The sequence below is a fragment of the Diuraphis noxia genome, unplaced genomic scaffold (genome assembly GCF_037042655.1).
Source record: "Diuraphis noxia isolate RWA-SAM2 unplaced genomic scaffold, SU_Dnox_SAM2 contig0004, whole genome shotgun sequence".
In the NCBI taxonomy this organism is placed as follows: Eukaryota; Metazoa; Arthropoda; class Insecta; order Hemiptera; family Aphididae; genus Diuraphis; species Diuraphis noxia.
The window spans coordinates 21,108,174-21,134,505 of NW_028301714.1; the positions used below are offsets into that span (position 1 = coordinate 21,108,174).

General features: G+C 29.6%; 1 protein-coding gene across 1 annotated transcript in view; it reads left to right on the plus strand.

Annotated features, from left to right (window-relative positions):
• The window catches only part of LOC107166231 (lachesin-like), a 249,005-nt gene that overhangs the window by 132,076 nt on the left and 90,597 nt on the right, over nt 1-26,332 (plus strand). The window contains exon 5 of the mRNA XM_089227405.1: nt 5,146-5,316. Coding sequence (XP_089083531.1) covers nt 5,146-5,316 — 171 coding nt within the window. The remainder of the gene's footprint in view (nt 1-5,145; nt 5,317-26,332) is intronic.

Sequence of the window (26,332 nt, forward strand, 5' to 3'; positions counted from 1 at the left end):
TGAATTATACAAATTACTCATAATCATTAAATTTATTTAAGGTTATTAATGTTAAATAAAAAATTTATAAGTACATGTATAATTGAAAGATGTGCATATTTTAACATTTATTTTTTTTTCCTAATTAAAAATTAATTGTTTTCTAACCAAATAAAGAACATTTTTTGCACATAAATTGAAATTCTATGTTTTAATTTAATCTAGAATAAAAAATTGAATTGTGTAAAGAAATAACTAGACTAGAGCTAGAATAAGAAAAGATAACGTTTTAATTACCAATTATTACATCGACTTTGTTATTAATTATGTTTTATTTTATGCACACAAATATAACACGAATTTTAAAATAATACATAATACTGGAAAGTAAAGAATTGGAATGATAATATATTATGTGCGCCAAAATTTAAAAGCAAAAATCTGCTAATCCCCACTCGCTTACCGGTGCTCGGGAATCTTGAATAATATTAAAATTCATAAATAATAAGTATATAATATTAAAATACGATGTAAAGTATAATATATTATTACTACGTTATCACGTGCAGCTATATAATAATAATAATATATTATGTTGTAGCGTAAGTATATATGAATACAACATTTTTATTATATCATTGTTGTATACTATAAAACGGTGCGCGCGTATATCCGGAAACAACGATTGTACACAGTGCGGATATACGAAAATAGATAGTTTTATTTACGCCACCTCCGTCGTACAATCACCATAAGAAATAATAATTGAGGCTATTTATGCAATACGGTGTCGCATAATGTATGTGATATTCACGCTCCACCTATGGGCACATTTATCTCGTATTTAATATAGAAAATATTATATTCGTGTCCTTGCGATAGGAAGGTATAGTTATAAGCGCTCGCTTTACGCTGGCTGTCCAAAAATCTGCTGAATATTGACTATGCGATGTAACGGATAGACTTAAGTACAGCGGAAACTAATAACACACTTATACATAGAATATACAGGATGATTCACCGACTCTGCTCACTCACATTTTTTCATATAAAGACATTGTTTTCAAACTATTAAAATTCCTTTGCTATTTTTAAGGGTATTTTGATTCTTTTGGTGATTCAAACTTCTAATTTTTGATAAAGAGAATCTCTCCCGCCCCCATATCCTTTTGTTTTAGATTATTTAGAGAATATGTTTTTTTCATTCAAAATTTGAACGAGTTGTTTTTCAGCTATTAAAGCATTTATGCTGAGAGTTATTCGCGTTTACTAGTTGTGTATGATCGCAGTGCAGTTTTTTTTTTTTACATTTTCGTTCACTCCAACAAAATGTTTTTCAACTTTAAATATTATATAAACTTCATAGGAATTTTTTGTAACTTAATAGATTCAAAAAACGTAGTACGATTTGTTATTTAAATACATACATATATATATATATATATATATATATGCCTATTTTTTGGTTAAACATATTAATTTATTAATATAATTTTTCGATTTTTCGATTTTTAAACTAAACTTATTTTTTGTCCCATACAATTATTTTATATTAAAGTAATCTTTAAAAGGTTTCATCTAGACTTATCTACCCATATAATATATATATTTCACATACAAATGTGCACACCAAAGACGTATTTTTTTTAATAGGCAGGTACCTATAGTATAGTTTAAGCAAACATTTTATTCAATGTTATTCATATGGTAAGTATTTATAATAATAATGAAAGAAAAAACCATAATTGATAATTTTTTTAAGAAGCGTTGAAAATTTTAAAAACTACCTATTTTAGTTTATTTAATTCTCTTACATAATAAATTTCAAAATAAACCGAGAAAGATCCACTTAAATAGGTACGGTTTTCGAATTTGTAATTTATTATTGCATCAAAACCAAATGTTTAATAAATAATAACAATACAACCCACAATATCTTATGATTTAGTATAAATATAAAATTGGAAATGGAATAAATCGAATGCTGTGTAAAACAATTTAATGGACGCCATCGCAATTCTGTAGTACCATCACGGGTAAAGTGAAATAAACATCTTTACTGCAGTTTTTAAACAATACTCTTCAAAGTAATCAACATTTATTGTGTATACAATTTCTAAAATAGCTGTTACTATATAGTATATTATTATGTTCCTTACGTTTTGATTAAATCCAAATTAGTTCCTACCTATAATAGCTGTAAAAATAGTTTTAAAAAAATTCCACGCAGAGCTTTTACTGTAAATTGTTTGTAACTTTCCCAGTGATAATAATAAAATAATTACATTTAATACTTATACGTTTTACAATACATACATTACAACATGTATTTTATTCCACTTCATTATTTGTATTCGTTCACTGATTTATTTTGAAAAAGTTTCGAAATATTATGACTGCAACCAATCGTTCTACGTTATGACTGAAATGTATATTTTTCAAACACACGTTTTTCTGTTCCTTGGACATGTCTTCACGAATCAGCTGCTTACCTATATGATAGATAAATACATAAATATAATATGGTTTTATGATTTTATGGATATTGAAAAAGGTTTATTGGCCAAGTTATGAATCATAAATTATATGTCAAATGCAATAAATAGGCATCAAACAAAATATGTAAACTCTACAATATTTAATAAATATTAAAATCAATTTAACCTTGTGGCTCGTGTCCATAATTCTCTATCTATAATAATGTACCAATTATTGAAGTACCGTTTTTCTCTAATTGAATTACCAACCAACTGATAACGATGACGAAAGAACTGATATCAATTTACTTAGACTTTTAATATGACGTAAGTGGTGATTTAATCTAGTCAATATTTTTTGCAGGTAAGAAGTACAACTTTTGGTACTTTTAAAAATAATCAGAAGGAACAACACAAATTATAATATATAAACTAATATAAAGCTATTTATTCGCGAACCTAATTTATGAACAGCGTTCTTAACTTGTAATAATAATTATTAAATAATATGACATGTGATATTATTTTATAACAATTAATTTAACATATATCGTATTACTACATAATATGAAAATACATTACTTGATATCCTTCGAAATAGAGACTACATGCCATCTCTGCTTAAAATCGTTTTTCTTATTCTATAATATACCATTAAACTCAAATTTAAAACATTCATAACACATATCTACTTTATAACACAGCAACTTCTTTAGATTTTCAAATTATAAAACTTCTTTCATTTCAATAATATACAAATTATTCTAATCCAATCTATCAACGTAGGTAAATATTATCTTAATTCGTTTACGTCTTTCAAACACTAAAGACTTGACTGTTTAACTTGTAAAAATATTTTCAAATAAGCTTTTTCTAAACTTTTCCTTAACGATTTCAATTAATATTTAATGATAGATAACATTATTAAAATACAAAGGTGACTTTAATAATGTTATCTATCATTAAATATTAATAAAATGACCTTATAATAACCTTTCACTCCTTCTCTCTGTATCTATGCCATCTGTTGGTTGTTGACATCGGAATCAGTATTTGATTCCAGCGTAATCCAACTTTGCCCTAATCATACTTGCCCTCATTCAATCCAGGATACTCGAGGGTGAACGCTGATCAGTAATAAGCCCCCTGGTATCACGAAGAGATCATGCTGAGTGAATTTTCTCACGTTACACTTCAAACTCCTAAGCCAATACCGAGGAAAATATCATACGATTAATAATGCATATATGCAATGAAATGTATGGTATTGATCCAACTTAAAAAACTATAATTATAAAACCATTGTTCACAAAAAAATATTTAATTAAAGCAGTGATAACAATCAATTAATAGTTGTCTATAAACTAAAATACCATTTATAACCATAATATTAGTAGGTATAAATGTTTCATATTATTATTTAAATTCAATATTCAGATGAGTATTAAAAATTTAATTAAATATTTAACGAGTACTTACTAATAAATTAGTAAAATTAGTAAGGATTATGTACCTGTGTCCAAATCTCTAATTCGGTCACACACCATAACATATGTGAATTCATAATCCTTGCATGTTCCAAATCAGAAAAGCCACAACACATGTAATTAATTTAAAACCAAAATTAACATATAAAACACACTCTAAAAAGTAAACAACATTACATTTTGATAGAATCATACAGGACGTATAGAATTAACATTATGATCACCAAAATGTATTTCAAACTATATTAATAACCCTTGATAATTCTTGACAAACAAATTTGATCCATCATAATACATGACATAAAATATGACATTTAAACACACATTTCCATTACCTACTCAATTTTTGACTTAATCTTACTTCTAAGTTATCTTAGGACTTCGACTATAAAAATGAATAATCGTTTTTTGTGTCTGAAGTACAGTAGGCTACTACTTTTACGTTAATTAGACAAACATATAAACGAAAAACAATAATGTTTTAAACCTCATATAATTTCATATGTTTTCCTAGACGTTCCCCTACTTTAATTACACATACCTACCAAGAATAATTTTATTGTAATATTGTAAAATGTATTGTAAATTGTACCTGTATATATAAGTAATATTTTAAAATATGTAAGCTAATAACCTTAGTTGTTGAGGCTTTAAAGTAATAATAAAAAAAAAAAAAATAATAATGTTTTAAATCATATTCGTTTCGAAGTAGGTACCTACTGCTAAAAATTAATATAAAACTTAGTATTACGTAAGTGCATTTTGTTTAGGTAATTAAATTGAATGTGCGAAGAAAATACACGGAATACATTATTATAATTATTTCTGCGGTTGTTAAATTAGGAACGTTTTCTTTACAGACTCAAATCATCGTAATAGGTATATTACAACAATATCAGATTTTATACCGTTTTTCCGTATTTATAATACCACACTTATTAGTCGTCTTCGATTGGTTCAGCTCGAAACTAATAAATTATGCACTTCATATGACCTACGCCGCATTGATAGGAGAATAATATCGTAGTTACTCAATTCTCATTTGTCATTACTCTTTGACAATATTTTTTTTTTCATGTGTGTGGGCCCATTAAAAAAAATGCTCAATAAGCCAAAGATGGCCTATCCACTCATGTATATAGGTGTATGTGTATTAAGTACTCGTGCATTATTGATAACAACGTGTATTTGTATCTTTCCAGTGCCACCGGATATAATCACAGATGAGTCGAGTCCCGACCTCACGCTGATGGAGGCAGAGAACGCTACCCTGTCGTGTCACGCCACCGGCAACCCCGAGCCGAAAATCACGTGGAGGCGCGAGAACAATCAACCACTGATGCTGCGCACTGGTTCTAGGGACTTGGTCAAGCGTGAGTATTAGATTATTATAGTGTATTGCAAACACGCACACTAATTAAATAATTTCGAAAAATAAATTTTTACACTTACCACACGACGCCATACCACAGATTACTGATATATTATAATAACGTAATATAACGTGAATAACCGGTAAATTAATAGTGTTGGACGAGTAATCGCCTTTGGAAAAATTTTCGAGTCGAGTTCGAGCACTCGACTCGACTTGACTAAATTTTATTGGGGTGTGGTACAATCGGCCGACAGACATTTGGTCGACAGACATTTGGCTGACACGCAATAGGCCGACATACTAAATGGCCGACAAATTTATAGGCCGACATATTAAATGGCCGATTATAAGTAATTTTATGTTGAGATAGGTAAATTATGCACACACACAGATATATATATATATAGGTGATACTTATTCTTAAAAATAAAATTTAGTGTATTGTTAATAATTATAAGTACATTTTATATTCCTAATATGTTTTAAAAATTAAAAAATTTGATATTTATACATAAAAATAAAAAATACTAATAAATTATTATTGAGTACATTGTATATTCCTAATATATTTTAAAAATTAAAAAATTTGATATTTATACATAAAAAATACTAATAAATTATAATTGATAATTATGTTATATAGTTAAATGTTAATAAATAAAAATTAATAGTGCAAATTGTATGCAATACCTCTTATTGTCTCGAGGGTTGTTCTGTTTTCTTTATCATTTAGAATAGTTTGAATTTGGTTTTGACGTTTTACGTACTTTGAACTTTGTTTTGGCCTTGCTTGCCCGGATAAAATAATTTGAATTTGCCCTGGAATCAAAATGTATGTATAAATAAATTATATTTTATTGTAATATTAGTAGAATATTTTTATTCGTGAACTTATCTTACCCACAACGTGTTGTTGCTCTTGTAACAAGAATTGTTACTGCTCTTGCATTACAATATTCATTATTACTATTATGCCGTTTAGTATGTTTCCTCTTTTCACATTCCCAATAATATTTATTGTTACGGTTTTTGTTTTTAATCATGATAAAATTGTCAATTAATAATTTTGAACCAAAAATTTCAATTTTATATTCCATAATTTATTTAATGCAAATACATAAATTAAATTAAACAACGACACAAAAATGAATGCAAAGACGCGGCGTGGTTACGAATCAACTGAAACAGTATTTATGAACATGCAATAGCAATACCCACTGTAGATTACAGGCTATAGGTATTAGGTATCGTTAAATTTCGATAAGTTATCGATAACATTATTACAACAAAAGACAACACTACGTTATCGAATTGAAAATGTATAGCTTATACTTAATTTATTTTAGTGTCGGCTTTTCGTAGTGTCGGCCTTTTGACCTTGTCGGCTAAAATAGTTTCAGCTATCTGACTGTCGGCCTATATAGCCGTCGGCCGTTTGGATTCGGCCGGATGTCCGGATCCCATTTTATTGTACTTGTAAAGATGAAGTACTCGTTTAAAAATTATAAAAGTTATAAAAATAAATTGCTGCATGCATGAAGGAAAATTTAAAATTTTTGGAAAATCTATTTTTAGTACAATTTAAAATACAGAGTATTAGACCAATTCCCGGTACTCCATATGCTTGTGCCAATACTTGACTATTTTTAATTTTCAGAAATTGTGAAGTACTCGACTTTTTTTCATACTCGGCTTTTGTCGAGTATTCGACTTTTTTCTTATTTCATACTCGGCATTTGTGGAGTACTCGAAATTTATCGAGTACTCGAATCTTGAACTCGACTCGACTCGAAATAATTGAAACTCAACTCGACTCGACTCGAAATTAAAAAAACAATACCCATCCAACACTATAAATTAATAACGTAATAGTAATAAGATAGTAATATATACTGCGAAGCCGTGCGATACTGAAATATCATTAAAAGCAGTCAGTCATGTATGAGATTATCGAATAGGTCATCTATTCTGTCTAAATTTCAGCTTGATCGGATTATTGTAGTAAAAAAAACAATATCAACAAAGACCCACCTGAAAAATAAAACAAAAAGCACATTGAGTTTTGCCCATCAGACAAATTAAATCGTACAAATAGAACCACACATAATACTGCATAGTGCATATTTATTATTATTATAGTGCACGAGTTTTAATACAACCATATAATATATAATATTGACATATTCTGTTGTATCCTGCAGTACTTATATATAAAATAATATAATATCTATAATCCCACATTATTATGACGTAGTGTGATACCAATCCGCTAAATTGACACGACGCCGAGAAAATAAATATTGTCATCGCACCTATACATATGCCACTACGTATATGAAACTACATAGTATAATATTACGCATCGCGACACTGCGACCATCCATTATTTCATCGCGTTTCTATCGAGTGGCTAACATCCGGTATACATAATTTTTGGAAGGAGTGGGTAATCCGTTATACGATAGCCAGGCCGCCAAGTGTCGAGATTTTAGAGGTTGACGTTAACTGAATATACCACTCTATGACCCTAAAGTCGCAGCTTACTCGACCCGCGGCACAGAGCCCGACATGTCATCTTCACGACCAAAAATATAATATTGTGTGTATGAAGTACGCGCTGCTGTTGTAGTAGTATGAGTATGTGCTTGAAACGGACTCTCTATAATAATAATATAATTTCGGCCACCAGACGATGAGTCAAAACAACATCCGTCGGTGGTTAGAGGAGGCGATGGTGCTGATGGTTCGCAGGTATTGTCCAGCGTAGTTTCATCACTGTCGGCGTCGGACGCAAACGATTAAAATGCACGACGAGATGGGTAAGCGCCTATCGGGGGACGGATAAAGATAAGAGGAGCGACAACGACGCAGGCAGGGTGGCTAAACCGAGCTCGAGCACAACCACCTCACCCAAAAGTTTTTCGGATGGACGATAATACGGTCCGGAATCGCCTGCCGCGACTTAAATCTGTCCAAAATCGTGAAAAATTCTCCGGTGAAAACCTGACGAATATTCTCGATTAGATACATCCAGCTGATATTTCCAATTTTTTTGAAAAATATTAATTTATCATTTGGTTTATGTATCACCCGATGTGCCTTTTTCCACACCGTTGAAACGTGGTCGTGCGATACGGATACGTGTGCGGCGAGGCGTTACGCTAATATTTGTGGTTAGAAAAAAACTATGTCAAGACTTCCAACGATAGTTCTACCTGGATATTACAAGTATTAAACATATTGCATACATACATATATACACACTGCGTTACTAGTTCTATGTTCTTGTGTGGCTAACCTAACCCTTTGGTCATTGATCGATGTGTTTGTATTTCGAAGAAAACGATTTTTGTGTATTATATTTCCCACACAAAATAGAAAACTGGTAAAATGTTGTTGTTAATTCCTTTACGAGGCGCCAATGTAGTAAGTATAGTGTTACAGACTCACATAATTTGGTAGCAACAACGATAGATACATCGACTTTTTATGAACACAAAAAGTCAATTAGAATATATAATATATTATGCTCCTTGGTCAGGGAATTATTGAGAAATAAATTGATCATCTAGACGAGTGAATAATCTTGATTTAGAACTCGTGTCTTATTTAAGTATATTCATTTTCAATGTCTAAACTAGTAGTTTTTATTTTTCCACCATTTCTGGCCAATCGATCGAGCATGCAATAATAGCTAATCTAATACTATGCTACTTTCACGTGATCACTAATATTTAATACACTCGTATTGAACTTTGTAAATGGAAATAAAAATAAATTAATAGAAAATATGTAAGTACTTCAAACGTATATAATGAGCGTATTTACAACATTTCAATATTTCATAACATGTTCACCAAATTTCAACGTTTTATACGAATGACCCAAGAAGGATTATATTTAATTTTTTATGATTGGTCCGTTTATTGTATTTATCTTCTATGTAGGCATGTTGTAAATCGCTCGTAAAAAAAACATCGTATTTGTGCCAAATAAGTATAATTTCTCGTGTATCTTTTTATTCCATACATGTTAAAGCTTTAAATAAACGAATATGAAGAACAATAAAAAAACATCCATTTAGTTTTTAAAATCCTGTTCGTATGCGTACAGTCATAAAACAATATTTTTCAAAGTGCTCTACAGTAGTTTTAATGATATACTTTGTTATACCGATAAAATATGACATAATTTGCAAACAAACTATCCACTATTCTATGCATATTGTAGTTATAAAACGTTGTCGACAAAATGTTTGCAAATAATTATTATTACCACTAATTTTTGTGCTTTCTAACAATTGATTTTATCTATATTGTTACAATTCGAGGGCGGACAACGTTGAATTTACACAATGGAACCCGTACAGTCGTACATGTGAAAAGTAACGCAGATGGTACAATTACTATAATTATATTAAATTATTATATTATTAATTATTAATCAAATAGTAGATGGTGTTTATTAAGGTGTATAAAAAAAAATGTGTGAAGGTTCACGCAGAAATTCGTCGGACCCGTTAATTCATAGAAAATTTAGTACAAATGACATTTTGCACAAAACACAATTATATATATACAAAACAATGATTCGGACAAATAACGGGTTTTAATTAATTCGGTCCAATGCAAATAATAATTACCGTTGACAAAACTATAGAAATTCACATACGCATTTTGAACAGAGTTTTTCAGCTATTAATTTATGTTGACAGAAACTAACACGATATTATATATTAGCCATTAGTGATTAATATTGTATACAAATTCCATATATTGCACATATTTTTAATTTCGCTTTAGTATTGAAAAAAAATAAATAATATTTTTGATATGTCACCATGAAAACCTCATTATACCATGTTAAACACAACAATTCCACTAAATTTTACATAAATATGGTTTGAAAATAATAATTTTAAAATGCAAATTGATTATTATTTATTTATAATAAAGTCTGCATTTTTATAAATATAATACGATTACGGATATTGGAAAAATCATATACAACATGATTCACTGATTATCCGTGTTATGCCTTTGAGGCCTAATTCTAACTACAGCGCTGTTTTATGTAAGAAAAAAGTAGATAACGCAATTATTTACATTTAAATTGTTTGATTGACAATTTTTGAAGTTAACATCATCATTCATTATCACAATAACAAGAAAAATAAAAAATTGTCGTCACGAGTACCAACATTATGATAATACGCTTTGGGCGAAAGTTAGCTAATTATTATCGATTTCAGATGCCAATAATTCAAACAGTCATATCTATCACAAAATAAAATATTTTTAATAAATTTAATTATTTACACAAAATAAATATGGATTACTTATTTACCTACAGTACAACATGGCATATACAGCTTACAAATAAACTTATTTATTGGTAAGATTATATTATATTATATTATTATAAACGGACAACCAGCCGCTTACAGCCAAAAGGATTTTCCACTACAACGACAATGTTTGCCTTGCTTTAATGTATCCCAACTTCATCACTTGTGTTTACAATTAGTTTTACACACAATGTTATTATTTATTTTTTATTTTGTGTAAATCAATTATATAATATTAAGACTTAATAAAACGCAGTTAGCTAATTTTCGTAGTACAATCCATTTTCGATAAGTATAAAAAAATTGCTCCAAAAGTGCTGTGGTAATCCAAATACAAACACCAGGATAGGAAATCCGTAGGGCTCTCGCTCCTTGGATAATTATGTAAAAACAAAATGATTTGTAGGAGATTTGATCATTTCGACGTACAAAAACCAAAGCCTCAAAGTTGTTTTTGGTACTATATGTAGGGTATTCGAGTGAGTCCATTAAATCCAGAGCATATAAATAACGTGAACAGAACGATAAAGCGTGTCGTTTGAATTATAACAACGTCGAATACTTCGATAAGACCGTGTTATTATTTTGTACGCTCGCGTGTACCTTACATTACCTTACACGAAATGTAGTCCGTATAGGTAGTCGTGGTGTTGTAGGTATGTTTATAATATATGTGACTCTTTATTATCAGACTTTGGTCGCACAGAACTAGCCGAAACACACGAAATCGTTATCGGTTTCTCATTCACTGGCAAACACGCACACACACACACACACACATGTACTCTCTCATTCACATACGCAACACACGCTTATAGGATATACCTGAATAAAATTATACTCCTTTTTCAATGAGAAACTTACGCGATAATGCCGCCACCGGATGTGATAATAATCAAGTTACAATGCAAGCTTGAACCTTAATTTACACGAGGAGATACTAAAAAGTAATCTTGTATAACTGTTAACCTATAAACGACACCGCAGCAGCATACGTTGTAGGTGTTCAAATTAAAAATAATCGCAACGCGTTTACCACACAGGAATTATTACTTCTGACAATAAAATAATCATAATTTAAGTACCTACAAGTTATATTGAAAAAGCATGTCTGATTAAGCTTTTAATTTAATACGGATTTATATTATTTCAAATCGATTCGCTTTACCTCGATTTCTATACTAAATCGCAGTTAATACATTGATGTATGCGACGGGAGTTTTTCATTTCTCTGCCTAAGTGATCGAAGAAAACAGTATTTCCAAGAAGTTTTGTTTACTTTTTTTATTTTTTACGTTTATTTAGAGGAAAAACTAGTAAGGGAATTCATATCTGCGAGCTATATTCCCCTAAGGTTTCGACTGTTTATACATAATTTATGAATCCAAAATTTAATATAATGAATAGTTAACGTTGTATTGTCTACAATATAATAATTCAATATGATTGAATCGATATTATTAAAACGGTAAACACGTCATAAATAGGTAATACGTTCAATAAATGCACTATGCACAGGATGCTACATATTGCTACATAGTACATATATATAAATATGTAATGCTTAAGTAAATACGTGCTTTGAAATATCATCGAAGTTATAATAGAGTAAATTATAATTTTTAATAATACCTAATAAAATAATAAATATTATGAGTACGTCGTTTACACTAAATTAATACTTTAATGTTTAATTCGGAAAAACTACTATACCAGCTATACATATTTTTCTCATACATATAGTTACTTTTAACATCCTTGCATTTCTGAGAATATGAATAGTGACAACAACCGTTAACTATAGTTACTATTATAGTGTAGTAATTCATAGTACTTAGCACACATTTGTAAATTAAAAACTATTTTTTATAAAGAGCGTTTTAAAAATGTGTTTTTTCTTGGAAGATTCATTGTTATGATTATACGTTGGTGCGATTATGTTAAATGCTTTTTGTTGCACATTAGGTGGTATGAGTGGTTGATACAAGTTACACCCTCGGCCACTCCACAACTGGTAGTTAAAAAATTTAATTTAAGTCTAAACCTTGATATACTTATATTATACTCTATGATTAACGCGCTAATAATGTCTGCGCGCCCTTACGAACTAATTAATTTAATGTCGATAAAACGGTTGTATTAGGTACTGTGCATATCACATTTTTCACGAAAGACGGCTACTGTGAAAATATAGTTGGTAACGAGCCATCAATCGTTGGCCCGACGATATATTATCATTATTATTATGTCGAACGAGATATAGTTATCAATAACGTAACTACTTACATAAAAATAACAAAATCAGACGAGGCATTGGTGTCCGGACCGCTGTGAAATTTGATGATAAATGTAAGATGTTCCGTAGGCACATGAATCGACATCACGATCAAAATAAATGATTCAAGAGTATGGATAAACCGTGTGAAAAGTGTTGGCGTTGGTGGTGTATTTACTCGAAACGACGAAAAATGGCCAAACTGGAAAATGCACGTCCGCTGGTAAATTATGTTATATATTCGGCCGGAAAACTCACGTGAAAATGGTTGCACTGCAACGACGGTCACACAATTCGTTTGCACGCCTAACTCCAACGTCGCGTGGTAACGTCCGAGGACCCGAAGACTACTGCTACAGAGTAACAGCTGAACCCTCGGCGACGGACGTGTCGTTTCGACTTGATTTATGTGTGGAAACCCTTTCGAGAAAATATAGCTTCGACGAATGTAGGTGTATAATAATATTATGTCGTTCTACGCATTGAGAAGAAAAATAAAATGTTGCTGTGTTGAAGGAATAAAACATGATTAATGATTATATTATGAATTTCATTCTATATTATTAGGTATATATATACATGGTAAAACATTAAAAATGCTTCATCGTAATTAATTAGGTACCTACGTACCAATTCGAGTATAGTTTATTAAAATTTTTATTAATTAACTTACTATCATATTTTTTTCTCTCAATTAAAAAGTTTGTCTTTAGAGTTTTAGTTGTACTATTCGTCTGTCGATCCTTTCCAATAATATATGTTTATTATTATGTACGTATGTACATCCACGTACCGGCCGAGAAACGAGACTCGACTCGGCGTAGTCCGATATTTTCATTTTTTTTCTGTGCCGTTTTAAATTAATTAAAATAAAATACAATATACAATTATAAATGTTCACAGTGCTGATTGGAAACTCTGCCGCTACCTCCACCGTTGTCTACGTTGACTTAAAAGACGGTTTAAAAAAAACATATATATTTTTTTTTTTCATTATAGGTAATTTGCACGAAAGTACGGAAGACGATATAAAATTTACTCTAAACAGTCTAAACTGCACGAATTCGATATTTTTATTATATGGGCTGAGCGCGTATACAATATTATACCAAACAACGGTATCGACGGTGGATAATTCGACAGTGGAGTTAAGCAATATCATCATTGACGAGTAAAAAAAATAATCGAATTATAAATATGGCTACCGTATAAAATAATAATAATTTATTCTGCATATTATTATAATATTCATTAATTAAATAGAATGACGGCGATCGGGAAACACGATATTATCATCGCACACACGTCGTATGATAGTAAATATTGTAATAATCTGTCACCGTATAGTAGGTCGGTTATGTATGTTATCCTACGCTTTCGCCTATTTAGGAAGGATTTAATTACGATAATAATATAATATGTGACCAACAGCGGCGGCAGTGCGTGTATGAGGCTCGACGTAATATGCGACACGCGTCGTACATGTATTATACCTACGTAAAATATTATACTATATTGTAATATAATCATAACTGAACTGCACAGCGGGCATGCAGTATAACGCTAATTGGAAACACGAAATTACGAAGACCGCGAGCAATGTCGAAAATATTATATACGAGTAGAATGAACGGTTTCCGTTCGATAAAATTTAATATTAATAATATTATTATGTATGTATACAGGCACCCACCTACCCTATACACTCACCTCCGTTTATTGATAATCGTCATCCACACACAAAGAACCCTGCAGTATGTCCTATACAATATATTATTATGTATTTAAAATAATATATGCATCGTTATTATAATAATTCATATTATTACTTATGCAGTACTACGGTAGTGTGTATAGGGTGAACATTATTAAAGAGCAAAATATTATTACTGTACAATGCACAATACGGAGGGTATCGCCATTTATGTGCAGATTCGGATCTCTACCTGCAAGTTTGAGTATCTCGATGCGCATTGAAACGATGATAATGATGATTATGTTATTATAATAATACCTATAATGTTTGTACCATTGACCTATTACAATAGGTCAATATACCTGTCAATGGTTTGTACGACGATGATATAGCGCAATTAAAAGAATTATTAAATCTCGACTCTCGACTCGTACTCGAAAAAAACTACTTCCGGATTACAGTTATTTTTCCATTTGCCACGGCGACCGCGATGACGATAATAATTCATATTCGATTAGAATTTTTAAACAGTAGGTAAACCGCTAACTTATTTCCATAATTCATTTTATATGTACGCAATAGTATGAAACAACTCTCACTCCGTCACCCACTACATAGCGTTACCGTGGCGCCACAATATGGTCATCGAAAATCCAATTTTAGGTGGACAAAATTAAAATATTTACATTACGTGTTCCCAATGTCGTTTAGTTTAAAGTTTACTATTAAGATTACTATAAAGTTGTAAATATGATGAGAATGTAATGAAATGAAATTAATTAATTTCCATTATTATAATTTATAATTATTTCAATCAATGTATTATTTTATAATTATTAGATTCTGAACGAAGCAAATAAATGTATTGATTTTACAATGATGTGTGTTTTTTTTCTGTCTGTAATCAACATTTCCGATGGTAAAAATGCTCCAATTCTCGACATCGGCATCTTTTCTGAGAGAAAAGTAAATTTAGTTACTCTTGATAACTCAAAGTTAAAAATTCCGAGTTATTTTGAAAGTGTCTTTGATGACAAAAGAAATTTAAAAAATTGTAATTTTTACATAGATCCAAATTTTGATAGAATCGATTTTTTTGAATTAGGTAACTCAAAAGCACTTGAAAATTTCACGAATTTTTCACAAATTGTGGATGTTTTTTCAAGATTATTCTGGATGACAAATTAAATATTTAATTTAAGGTTTCTCATAATTTTTTAAAGGAAGTTCGAAAGTATTAAATATACCTATGTATATGCACGATCATTTCTTATATGCATTTAAAGTTCATATTTTCAAATTATTTTTAGATTGTAAATATATTTTCTTTCCATAACTAAAATATGAATATTTGGAAAGAAGATTTCACACAAATTTTTCTTACTGAAACAAAAAAAGTTAAATGATTTTTTATCAGCGTTTAAAATTTACAAATTTTACGATATTGAATTTTCACCGGAAAATTAATGTTAATCTTCTGGTGTTAAAATATTACTTAACTTTATCAAATATAAACACCAAAACTTGACTAGTGTAATTAACAAGTCATCATGTAACACTATCTCGTATTGCTCAACGCTGTCAATAACTATCGACCAGTAACACGACGGTCGTATCGCCGGCAATGCGTGTTTCTACAAGTTGGCAACAAGAAACATCTTGTTGCTTTGGTTTGAGAATATTCATTATTTCCTATGCGATTAATCAAATGGTCAATTGCTTATATTGCCGATTGTTAATTGCTCGTTGCCTATTGCTCTGGCGTGAGAGCCGCATATGTCTACATTATGACATTTTCCTGCGACCCTGTAAGGCCATAAACAATGTAGTAAACAGCAAACCTGCAAACTGAAGAATGATAACATGAATCATTATGCTGGTATATATTATATATATAGAAATATATTAAGACTGTTAATTCAGTGGTGTAGATTATTCCAGTGCACGCCTAAAACTGGCTACCATCTGTTAATGTTTCACCGCGGTGGTTGTGATGTCGATGGTGACATTAGCCAACATAATATTATTTTTAAATTATCATTGTTTACAGCATAAACACTATTATTTGCTGTGAAAATTACATTATAATTATTATTAGTATTATAAATTATACGCCATGCACTCATACCATAAAAAACAAGTTAAGGATAATGGAGGGCTTAAAGGAAAAGTAAAAACGAAAAATACATATTAAGATACCGCCGTCATTGAACACGTCGAGTGTGAGTTAGATAATATTATAATACCACAACTGTGAGCACGAAATTAGACAAGTAAAAAATGAAAACAACGAATTTCTTAATAGACATTTCGAATAAATAAACAATGAAGAGTTGGTACAATTTTTTTCTATTAAATTTTAGGCCTAAATAAAAGTTGACTGCTTTTTGAGAATTAATTATTTAAAAATCAATTAAAGTTTAATACTGTTCTATCATATAAGAAATATATGATTATAATGTTCTTTTATTTTATCTGCGTTGGGTTGCCATCAAGCAGGGTCTAAAAATACGGACTCAAAAACCGCGTATGCCATATTTAAAATCATATTATATATTTATATTTCCAATTAAAATATTGCGTGATAACCTGAAATGATTCTTAAATTATGTATTTTATCTAGATACTCTCAGTATCGGTACGACTCTATATTATGATTAATTAATTTCACGAATAGACTAAATTTAAAATATTTATTAACTGTTCGAACCAACTGTCTAACCCACATTCGTTTGAAAAAATGACTTATGGAGATTTGATATGATTTTGGATAGTTACATTTATAAATACAACTTATTAATATAATTAACTAATGTAAACAATTAATTAAAATTTGAATTTGAATCGTTATATAATAATTTGTAATTTAAATATATTGTTCGAAAATCGTATTATCTAATAGAATAATTTCAACGGAAATAGTTGTGCAGTGGAATTATAAAACTTTTGCTGAAATATCCGTTGCTGAAAAAATGAATATGTCTACTGACCTAAACAATACAATTTAAACCTTCTTCTAACGATAACCAAGTATTAATGTTAGTGGAACTCACACAAAATTAACACCATATTAACTGTATAATTTTAGTTCTAGAAATTATTCATTATGTATTAAACAAAAAACTAACAACCTTTGCTGTTGATGTTTTTAAGTTCAATGAAAAAATAAAAATAGGATATGAAATTATAAAATGTTGAACAAAATACTGACGTAATTTCCATCGGAATATTTAATTTTGAAAATATAATATATGTTCTTAAGTGGTATGGTAATGAACATGCAATTTTAAAACTCAACATAAAAAACATAATAGAAATTATTTACCATCAGAAAATTAGTTTTAACTCTTTGTACTCACTATTTAATTGATATAGGCTAGTACCAATTACTATAATCGATTTGCCGATGTTTTGTTTAGAACAACACTATCAACTTTGAACTCTCATTTCTGATTACATTGTTAATTTTACAAAGAACCTTGGTGATGATGTAAGGATGTGAGTGACGAATTATATGACTCAGTGTATGTGTGTGAGTGTGTTGTGGGAACGATGATATTTTTTTCGTCTCGTTCAGTCGTTTCCAAGTCGTATAACTCCGTGACTCGGAGGAAAAACTTGGACGATTATCGGTCGAAAAGTTTCTTTTTTACCGGATACGTATTGTCCCACGGCATTAAGATCGTCTTGTGGCGAATAGCGTCGCTGGCTACAACAGTAATTTAATTTCATTAAACATATATACTGCCTTGCGTCGGCTATGCCTTAATGTAATCTTGTACGGAACACGCGATTTCAAAACCGAACGTATATACATATACTCGTGTGTATTTGTGGTTACATGTATATAATAACTATGTATAAGGAGAGAAATAGACGAGGAGTCCCGTTTCCGTTCAACTTCCGGATTTCCGGAATGTCAACAAAGTTCGACGACGAAGATAAAGATCTTAATCACAAATTCCTTGGTAAGTATTCGATGGCGCAGATCGGGACCATTGTCATCATCTCATCCGACCGATGTATCGTAGTAATAAACTTGAAAAAAAAACCTTTTTCTGCCCATATAGTGATTTGATTTATTTGGAATCTAATAGCTTCATATTAAACAGTGCTTAAACGATAATAATTAATAATAATTTAAGACATGCATTCTTGTAATTAAACTAACTTTTTAATATAAAATTTAACGAGTTACTGCCATTTAAGGATTTAAAATATTTAAAAAAAAATGAGTATTTGCATAATATGTAATTCTAATTCACAATAAAAAAATTCATAGAACATTAAATTGTGTATTGCATAGTGAATTCAAATTATGTGAATACACGCAAAGATATTAAGTGTCTTTAATTAGCGTTTACGTAATATTCCAAACATAAATAATGGATAAGTCTTTATCGCAGAAAAAATATACATGTACGAAATTCCTTACAAACCCCTTATATTCCATTTCGAACGCGTAATTAAAACATGTTTTTATTTTACCAAGTTCAAAAGTCTAGTGGTTTTCAACAATAACCATTTCTAATCAAAATAATAATTAATTGCAATTTTCAATGATCGGCATTATACTATACACTCGTTGTTGGTTTGGTTATTTTAATACAAAATATTTTTTCTGATTAATGCTTAAGCAATTTTATTGGTAAAAAATAGTATTATATATTATCATATAAAATACTTAAAATTTGTTACACATTACTAAATTTTATCATATAATAATATAGATAATTCAACCAACACTGATTACATGCAATTATTAGAATAAATAATTATGATAATTAAAATGAGATTCTTTTCATAAATATATTCGTATTTATTTGTGTTTAATTTTAAAAATTACATTTGCATCTAATGAATAAACAAATTTAGAATAACAATTGTATTAAATACAAGTACCTTCGATATTTTACGAAACTATATTTTAGAGACAAGTTTTATTTTTATATTATTTTTTTATTTATTATTATATTGACTCATATTTAAAATTTAATTTTACTAGTGAAGAAAAAATATGCATAAAACAGAGACGTTTTTATATATATATATATTATATAATATAGTCAAATAGACATATTATCTACAATGAGTGTTAATATTATTGTAATAATGGTTTTTTATAAGTCTTATCCGTTGTTATTTAAAAAGTATGAAAAGAAACTTTATTAAGTTCTTTTTCTTTGCTATTTATTTATAAAATATTTTATGTATTTGTCTTTCAATATTATTTCTTATAAAGTTGATAATTATATTTTAGCCTGCAGATAAAAACTCATAAATAAATAATATCTTTAATACTATAAACGAGAAGTGGGGAAAAAGAATCACTTTGAAGGGAATTTAAAATCTCAAATACTATAATATATTTATTATTTATCGTCTCGGACACATAAATTGATTCATAAACTACTGCAAAAATGTCCCGCGTGAACTACTTACTGTTCTAGATAGAATACAATATCGCACCACTACCACCCATACGTATTTTTTAGACAATAATGAAAGATATATCCTTAGCGACGCCTCGAGCAATATTTTGTAAAAAAAAAAAAATGAAACAGATCAGTTTTTGTTTGCATGACTAAAATACTCGAAACTTTCGAGTCGAAAGATATAATATGTTTGTATACAACCTTGATATAAAATGTGATTTATTATATTCTGATATATACACAAAATATTGAAAAATATTACTTAGACACAATACAATTGCATAGAATTATAATATCGTATATGATTTAATGTATATACTGTCGTACATTCACAGCTCGTAAATTTAATTTCTACTGCTCATCAAACTTATCTCTTATAAAATTAGTAGATTGATTATTCAAAATTAATCAATGATACAAAAAATTTCGTTATTATATTTACGATAATTTCATAACAGAAAACCAATACCTTCTTTTTAAATATCCATCTTTAAATTCAAACTAAATGTCTATAGCTCGTAATCGGATAAAAATAAAGAATAGTTTAATAACCATGTATTAATTTTCGGAAAATTATAACGGTCTGTCGGTATCGTTGTATTCAGGACATTATGATTAAAACACCCTATTTCACAAAAAAAATAAATACAATTCTAAATTATCTATTAAATAACTAATTTTAGATGACGTTCAGACCCTAAATTAATGACTTGTTTAACACTCTTTAACGTCAAGTATTTAATACTTTTAAATAATCGTCGATAAATAAATATATTATAATATTTTTCAAATTAAAATGTATTCAGTTAATGTAAAAAAATGGATTCTTTATTTTATTTTCACGTAAAAACACAAATTCACTTTATTACTTTAATTTCTAAGGTAAACACGAAGAAAAACATTCAGAGATATTTATGATTTTTTTTCATATTATCACCAATAATACTGGGAATTTTCATTTTATTATATTATACGAATATTTGTTCTGAAATCATTCCAGAAACAGCATAGTGAAATACATTCCCCTTCTCAATAACTAATAACATTAAACATATTTTTTTATGCAATTCAATTTTATAACCACCCTACTATATCTGAAGACATTTTGAACATTGTTTGTGTTCTTTCGTTTTTTTTGTTACTCTCCAAATTAACAAGTGTAAAAAAATATTCAAAAAATGATTTATGTGTTATTAGTTTAACGATGATGTTATTTTTATTAATTTAATATAATTATATTACCATCACGCAAAGAGTCTCTAGTGGGTGACTTCTTAATCACGAATACCATGTGTCTTTTTTTTCTGTCTCTTATCACTTATACTCATTATGCTAAGAAGTATAGATTGTATAATTATTATAAAAAAAAAAATAAAAAAATATAATTATATGTTTGATATCACTACTTTCTAATAAAATGGGACTACTACAAAAATTTCATCTAGACATAATATTATGTAATATGATGTACGTAAATGAAATCATATACATATTTTTTTCTTCCTTTTATTTAAACTCTAAAGTGTAATTTATATTAAATATTAATAATAATTATTACTCACTAAGTATTTTTTGGAATATTATATAGTTTCCAAAAATTTAACAATAATTATTAAAATCCACGTCTTTAAATAATAATTTTCAAATAATGCTTCATATTATACAAGATTGTTATATTTGAAAAATCCCAATGGCCAAGTTGCCGAGGGTTATTTCTTTAATAAAATATATATATATATATTTTTTTAAATGTCAACAATTATTATTTTGAATACCTAGTTTACAAATATTTTTTTTCCTATAGAAACATTTAAAATCAATACAAAACAAAATGTTTGAAATAAGAAAATTTTTGGGGTGTAGTGGCCGGGTGGATTAAAGCGTCGATTAACCGTTGCCGGTTCGAATCCCGGGGTTGGGTGGCATCGCTTTCCAGGCAGTTCATGCTGTCTGTAAAGAAAGGCCGCTGCTCCCATCGAGGCATGGCAGAAACCTAGGGGTGCCTATTCGAAATTCTGCCAAAACATCCACGAGTACCAAAACCAACAGTTCCCTCCCCAACAGTTCCACGGGCTAATCGTACTTATTGTCAAAGCCCCCCCTCCACAAAAAAAAACGTTTTTTAAATATTTATGTCATTATCGTATTATTATTTATAATTTTATTTCATTTTCGAATGATAGCCAAACATGTTAGTATTTTTATGTACAACATATATCATATTTAAAACAAAGTAGTTAATTAGCTTTGATTACTTAAAGTTTAGATGACCTATTATAATTTTTACTATAGATAATTAAAAAATATTCTATTTAAAATTATGAATCCAAAAATGTAAGTGAAACTAAAAATTTTGAAAAATAATAAAAACTAACATTCAAAAATAAGAGTATAATACCTACATAATGTTGTTCTCTTAATTGAATTAAAATTGTATTTTCAAAAACCAAACGGACTTTCGTAATCTTAATGAACTATATCCAGTTCAAAGGAATCTCATCAAATCTCGTAGCTTTTAATACTTAGTGTCGGTGGCTAGCATTATAATCATTTAAATAATATGCGTATATGGTGGGTATGGGGCATATTATTACTGTCGCCAAATTTATTATGGTCACTGCAATGAACTAACCATATTTGCGTCATTCACTTACACGTTTCGTTCGTTAGAGAAATCTACTAGACCATTATAATATTATAACGTTATTGTATACACGACATCCACGACGTCTGTAACGAGGAGCCATGGCCATAGTATCATGAATATACAATATTATGTATAACGAATAGTCGCAGCGGCACCATAAATAATATAGGTACATGCGGATACGAAAATGGCTAGTGATATTTTGGTGACAGCGTATAATATTATTAATACTATTATCATTATGTACTCGTATATATAGTGTTTTGTAGGATATGATGACGTACTACTGTAGCAGCGCGAACTACGTGGTCTCACGCGGTTTTCCCGGTCAACGTGCCGCGAGGGATTACGATAATGTAAGGACAAAATTTCGGATACGGAATAGTCAATTTTTTTTCCTCTCCTTCGGGCGTCCGGGTAAACTTGTCAATTAGATGCACAAAACGTTAACGTCGCCGTCGTTGTCATCGTCGTTGTGGTTGCCGACAGCAGCATCCATTCATCATTGTGTCGGCAAACGAGCCCTCAGCATCACGCCTTCACCCCATCCCAACCCAACACCCAAAAATAAATATTCACACACACACACACAAACACACTAATGTAGGTGACCGCGTGAAAAATGGTCGACGGACCCCTTTCGCGGGCCGCGTAACGAGTACACGAGCTCTCTGACCCTTCTCCTGTCCGCTACTCGCGCCGTTTCAGCAAAGTCGCGCTCGGGAAACCATTTTCTTCTACGCGACGACCATCGTTTTTGGACACATAATTACTATGGTATTATAGCAGTGAGGTTCGTTATCTCTTGCAGTCGTAACCTCTTTCTGCCCCCTCAGTTCGTCTCAAAAACGCGACGCCCTAACACGCAGTGTCTCACCCATGCTCTTACTAACGCGCGCCAACCATATAACTATACCTGACAAGGCCCAGGGACCTAGAAAATTATCGGTTCCGGTTATATGATATGTATTGTTGACCATCTTCGGTTATATAATATTGAAATATAACATAATATAATATCATGTAAATCCCTGTTCTTCCCCGACCCCGCCGATACCCCTGTCACCACTCACCACCCTAAAACTTTGTAATTTGTATGATGCGTGCGTGTGCGGGGATACTGCATGCATGCCTAATAGTGTACACCTACAGGGTCAGAAGTTATATTGTTACAAAGATATGCGATAGTGGTGTTGGTGTAGCCTCTTCGATACGAGGCGTTAAGTTTGCTATCTAGTATAGGTTGCTCGATATTTCTCAAAACTCGTGCTGTATCGATTATTGCGGCAACGGTGGTCAGTCCTGACAACTAAACGAAATGCTTTAACACGACATTTTATTTTTTCAATAGTCATCTGTTGATATGAATCACGTACGATACAACTCATGATACAGAATCGTGATCTTCGCTTAGGTAAGTTTCACTAGTTGGAAAAAAAATCTTCTCACATTTACTAGCAAATGTTTTTTTTCACCCAAAACCTACCTATATATTGCACATATTATATTCGCAGTCATGTTTTTAACTTTTCGTGTCAAAACATTCATTTCTCTTCCCTTTTTTATTCGCAAATAATTACTTAACCATTTAGTTAAATACCGTTTATTAATTTGATGTTTATATTATATCATTCAAAATAATTACTAAAAACATAATTTCATAAATTCGAGCACGCGGAGCACGATACCTACGTCATGTCAAACAAAACAATTGGCTTACTAAAAACAATACAATATAGAGTTTATATAATGTTAATATAGCTATATTAATTCTGCGACAATAACACAGCAATTTATTTATGTATCGAATATGTTTATACTTTATTTGCTAATTCAAATTGTTACACGAAAATAATTATTAATTAAAGACATACAAATAAATTTAACCATGTTGATGCCCCAACACGTCTTATTTAATTTCTTCCCTCTTTTGCAGCCAAAATGATACTACCAACCTATTTTATCAATCTTGTTTCTGGGCCCAGTCTAACCCACAAGAATCACACACTTTTTTACGTCATATTCGATTTCAGTTGTATTATTCCTAAATAATTAAATAATAATTAAAAGCTAATTCATGTTTCATGTATACATATTATTATTTAGTCAAAGTATTATGTTAACGAGAAAGACATTGTTGTTTTATAGACATTGAACATTTTAATAAAAACCTGCAAGCCTATTCGTTTTACGTTTTTTCTGTAAAAACATTTAACTAGTATACAATAATATAAATATCACTTTTACTTAATACATTACATATAACAATTATACAAAATTTATATCTCAACTTTTCTAACAAGAAAATAATATCTTTTATGGACCTCATTTTCCAGCTTTTGTGCAAGAGAGTATCAATTTTAAGCTTTAAACCTATCAATTTAAACTAGGATGCAAGTTATAAGCTTATATTTCTTACCAAACTATAGTCAATGCATTATGGATAATCCTCTAAATATAAATAATCATACCAGTTATAGTTAAATAAAAAATAAGTCACAAAAACTGAATTCGATAATATCGTGATGTTATATAATATATGATGTTATACTTCTACAATATGTTTTTCCATAAATTTAATTTGGTATATTTTTAACAAAAAGTCAATATGATAAGTTTTAGATTCTGAACGAAGTGATGAATGTATTGATTTTACAATGATGTGTTTTTTTTTTGTGTGTCTTTTTACAGCATGAATAATCGAAATAATGCTTCATTTCAAACTTTGGGGGTGGTTTATGATGTAAAAGTGAATATCCCTGGTGCATTATATAGGTCAAAAATAAACATTTTCCAACAGTTTTCAAAAAAATCGAAAAAACAAAAAATCTATTTATTAACTATTAAGGGCTGATCCTAAATCCCTAAAAATTAAAATATAGGTATCCGATTTGTACACTTTGTGTAGAATTTACATATAATATGCCAAGTTATGATCAACAGAACTAATTTCGTGTTCTCAACAACGTAGGTTGTAGGTACCTACCTGCTTTTGCATGCAACATATTATAGAGATCATTATTCGATTACATTATATTAATATTTAATTGTAATTCACAATAATATTGCATTATATTACAGACTACAGTATAATAAATCTCATGATATGTCATGTTAAATCTCATCTCATGTTATGCTTATGATATTTGAACAAAATATTAAATTTAAATTTAAACGGATAGCTTTTGGTGTCGGTTCCGGTTCCGGTGTTCAATAATGAAAAAACCGCGGTTCTTACCGGTTTTAACCAGTTTTTAAAAAACCCGTTTCGATCCCTGTAAGGTTCCTTATGAGTTGTTCTTATTGTAGCTAAAAAAAATTAAAAATCGTTAGTCACAATCTGTCGCAAACGCGAAAATTTGCAAGTAATTTTGAAGTTGAAAAATCATAAAAATTGTTGTATTTATAACTAAGGATTAAAAATACAACACTAAGTTTTCCGTAAGTTTTCCTTCAAATAGCTTTAGAGAAAACTCGAAGCGTCATTATAGGAAAAATTTTAAGTGCGTTTGAATTTTAAACTTTTATGAAATTGTGTAATGATAACGATTTATCCTCATACCCAGTTTATGTATATCTATGATAATATAAGGTATTATGAATTGTGATAACTA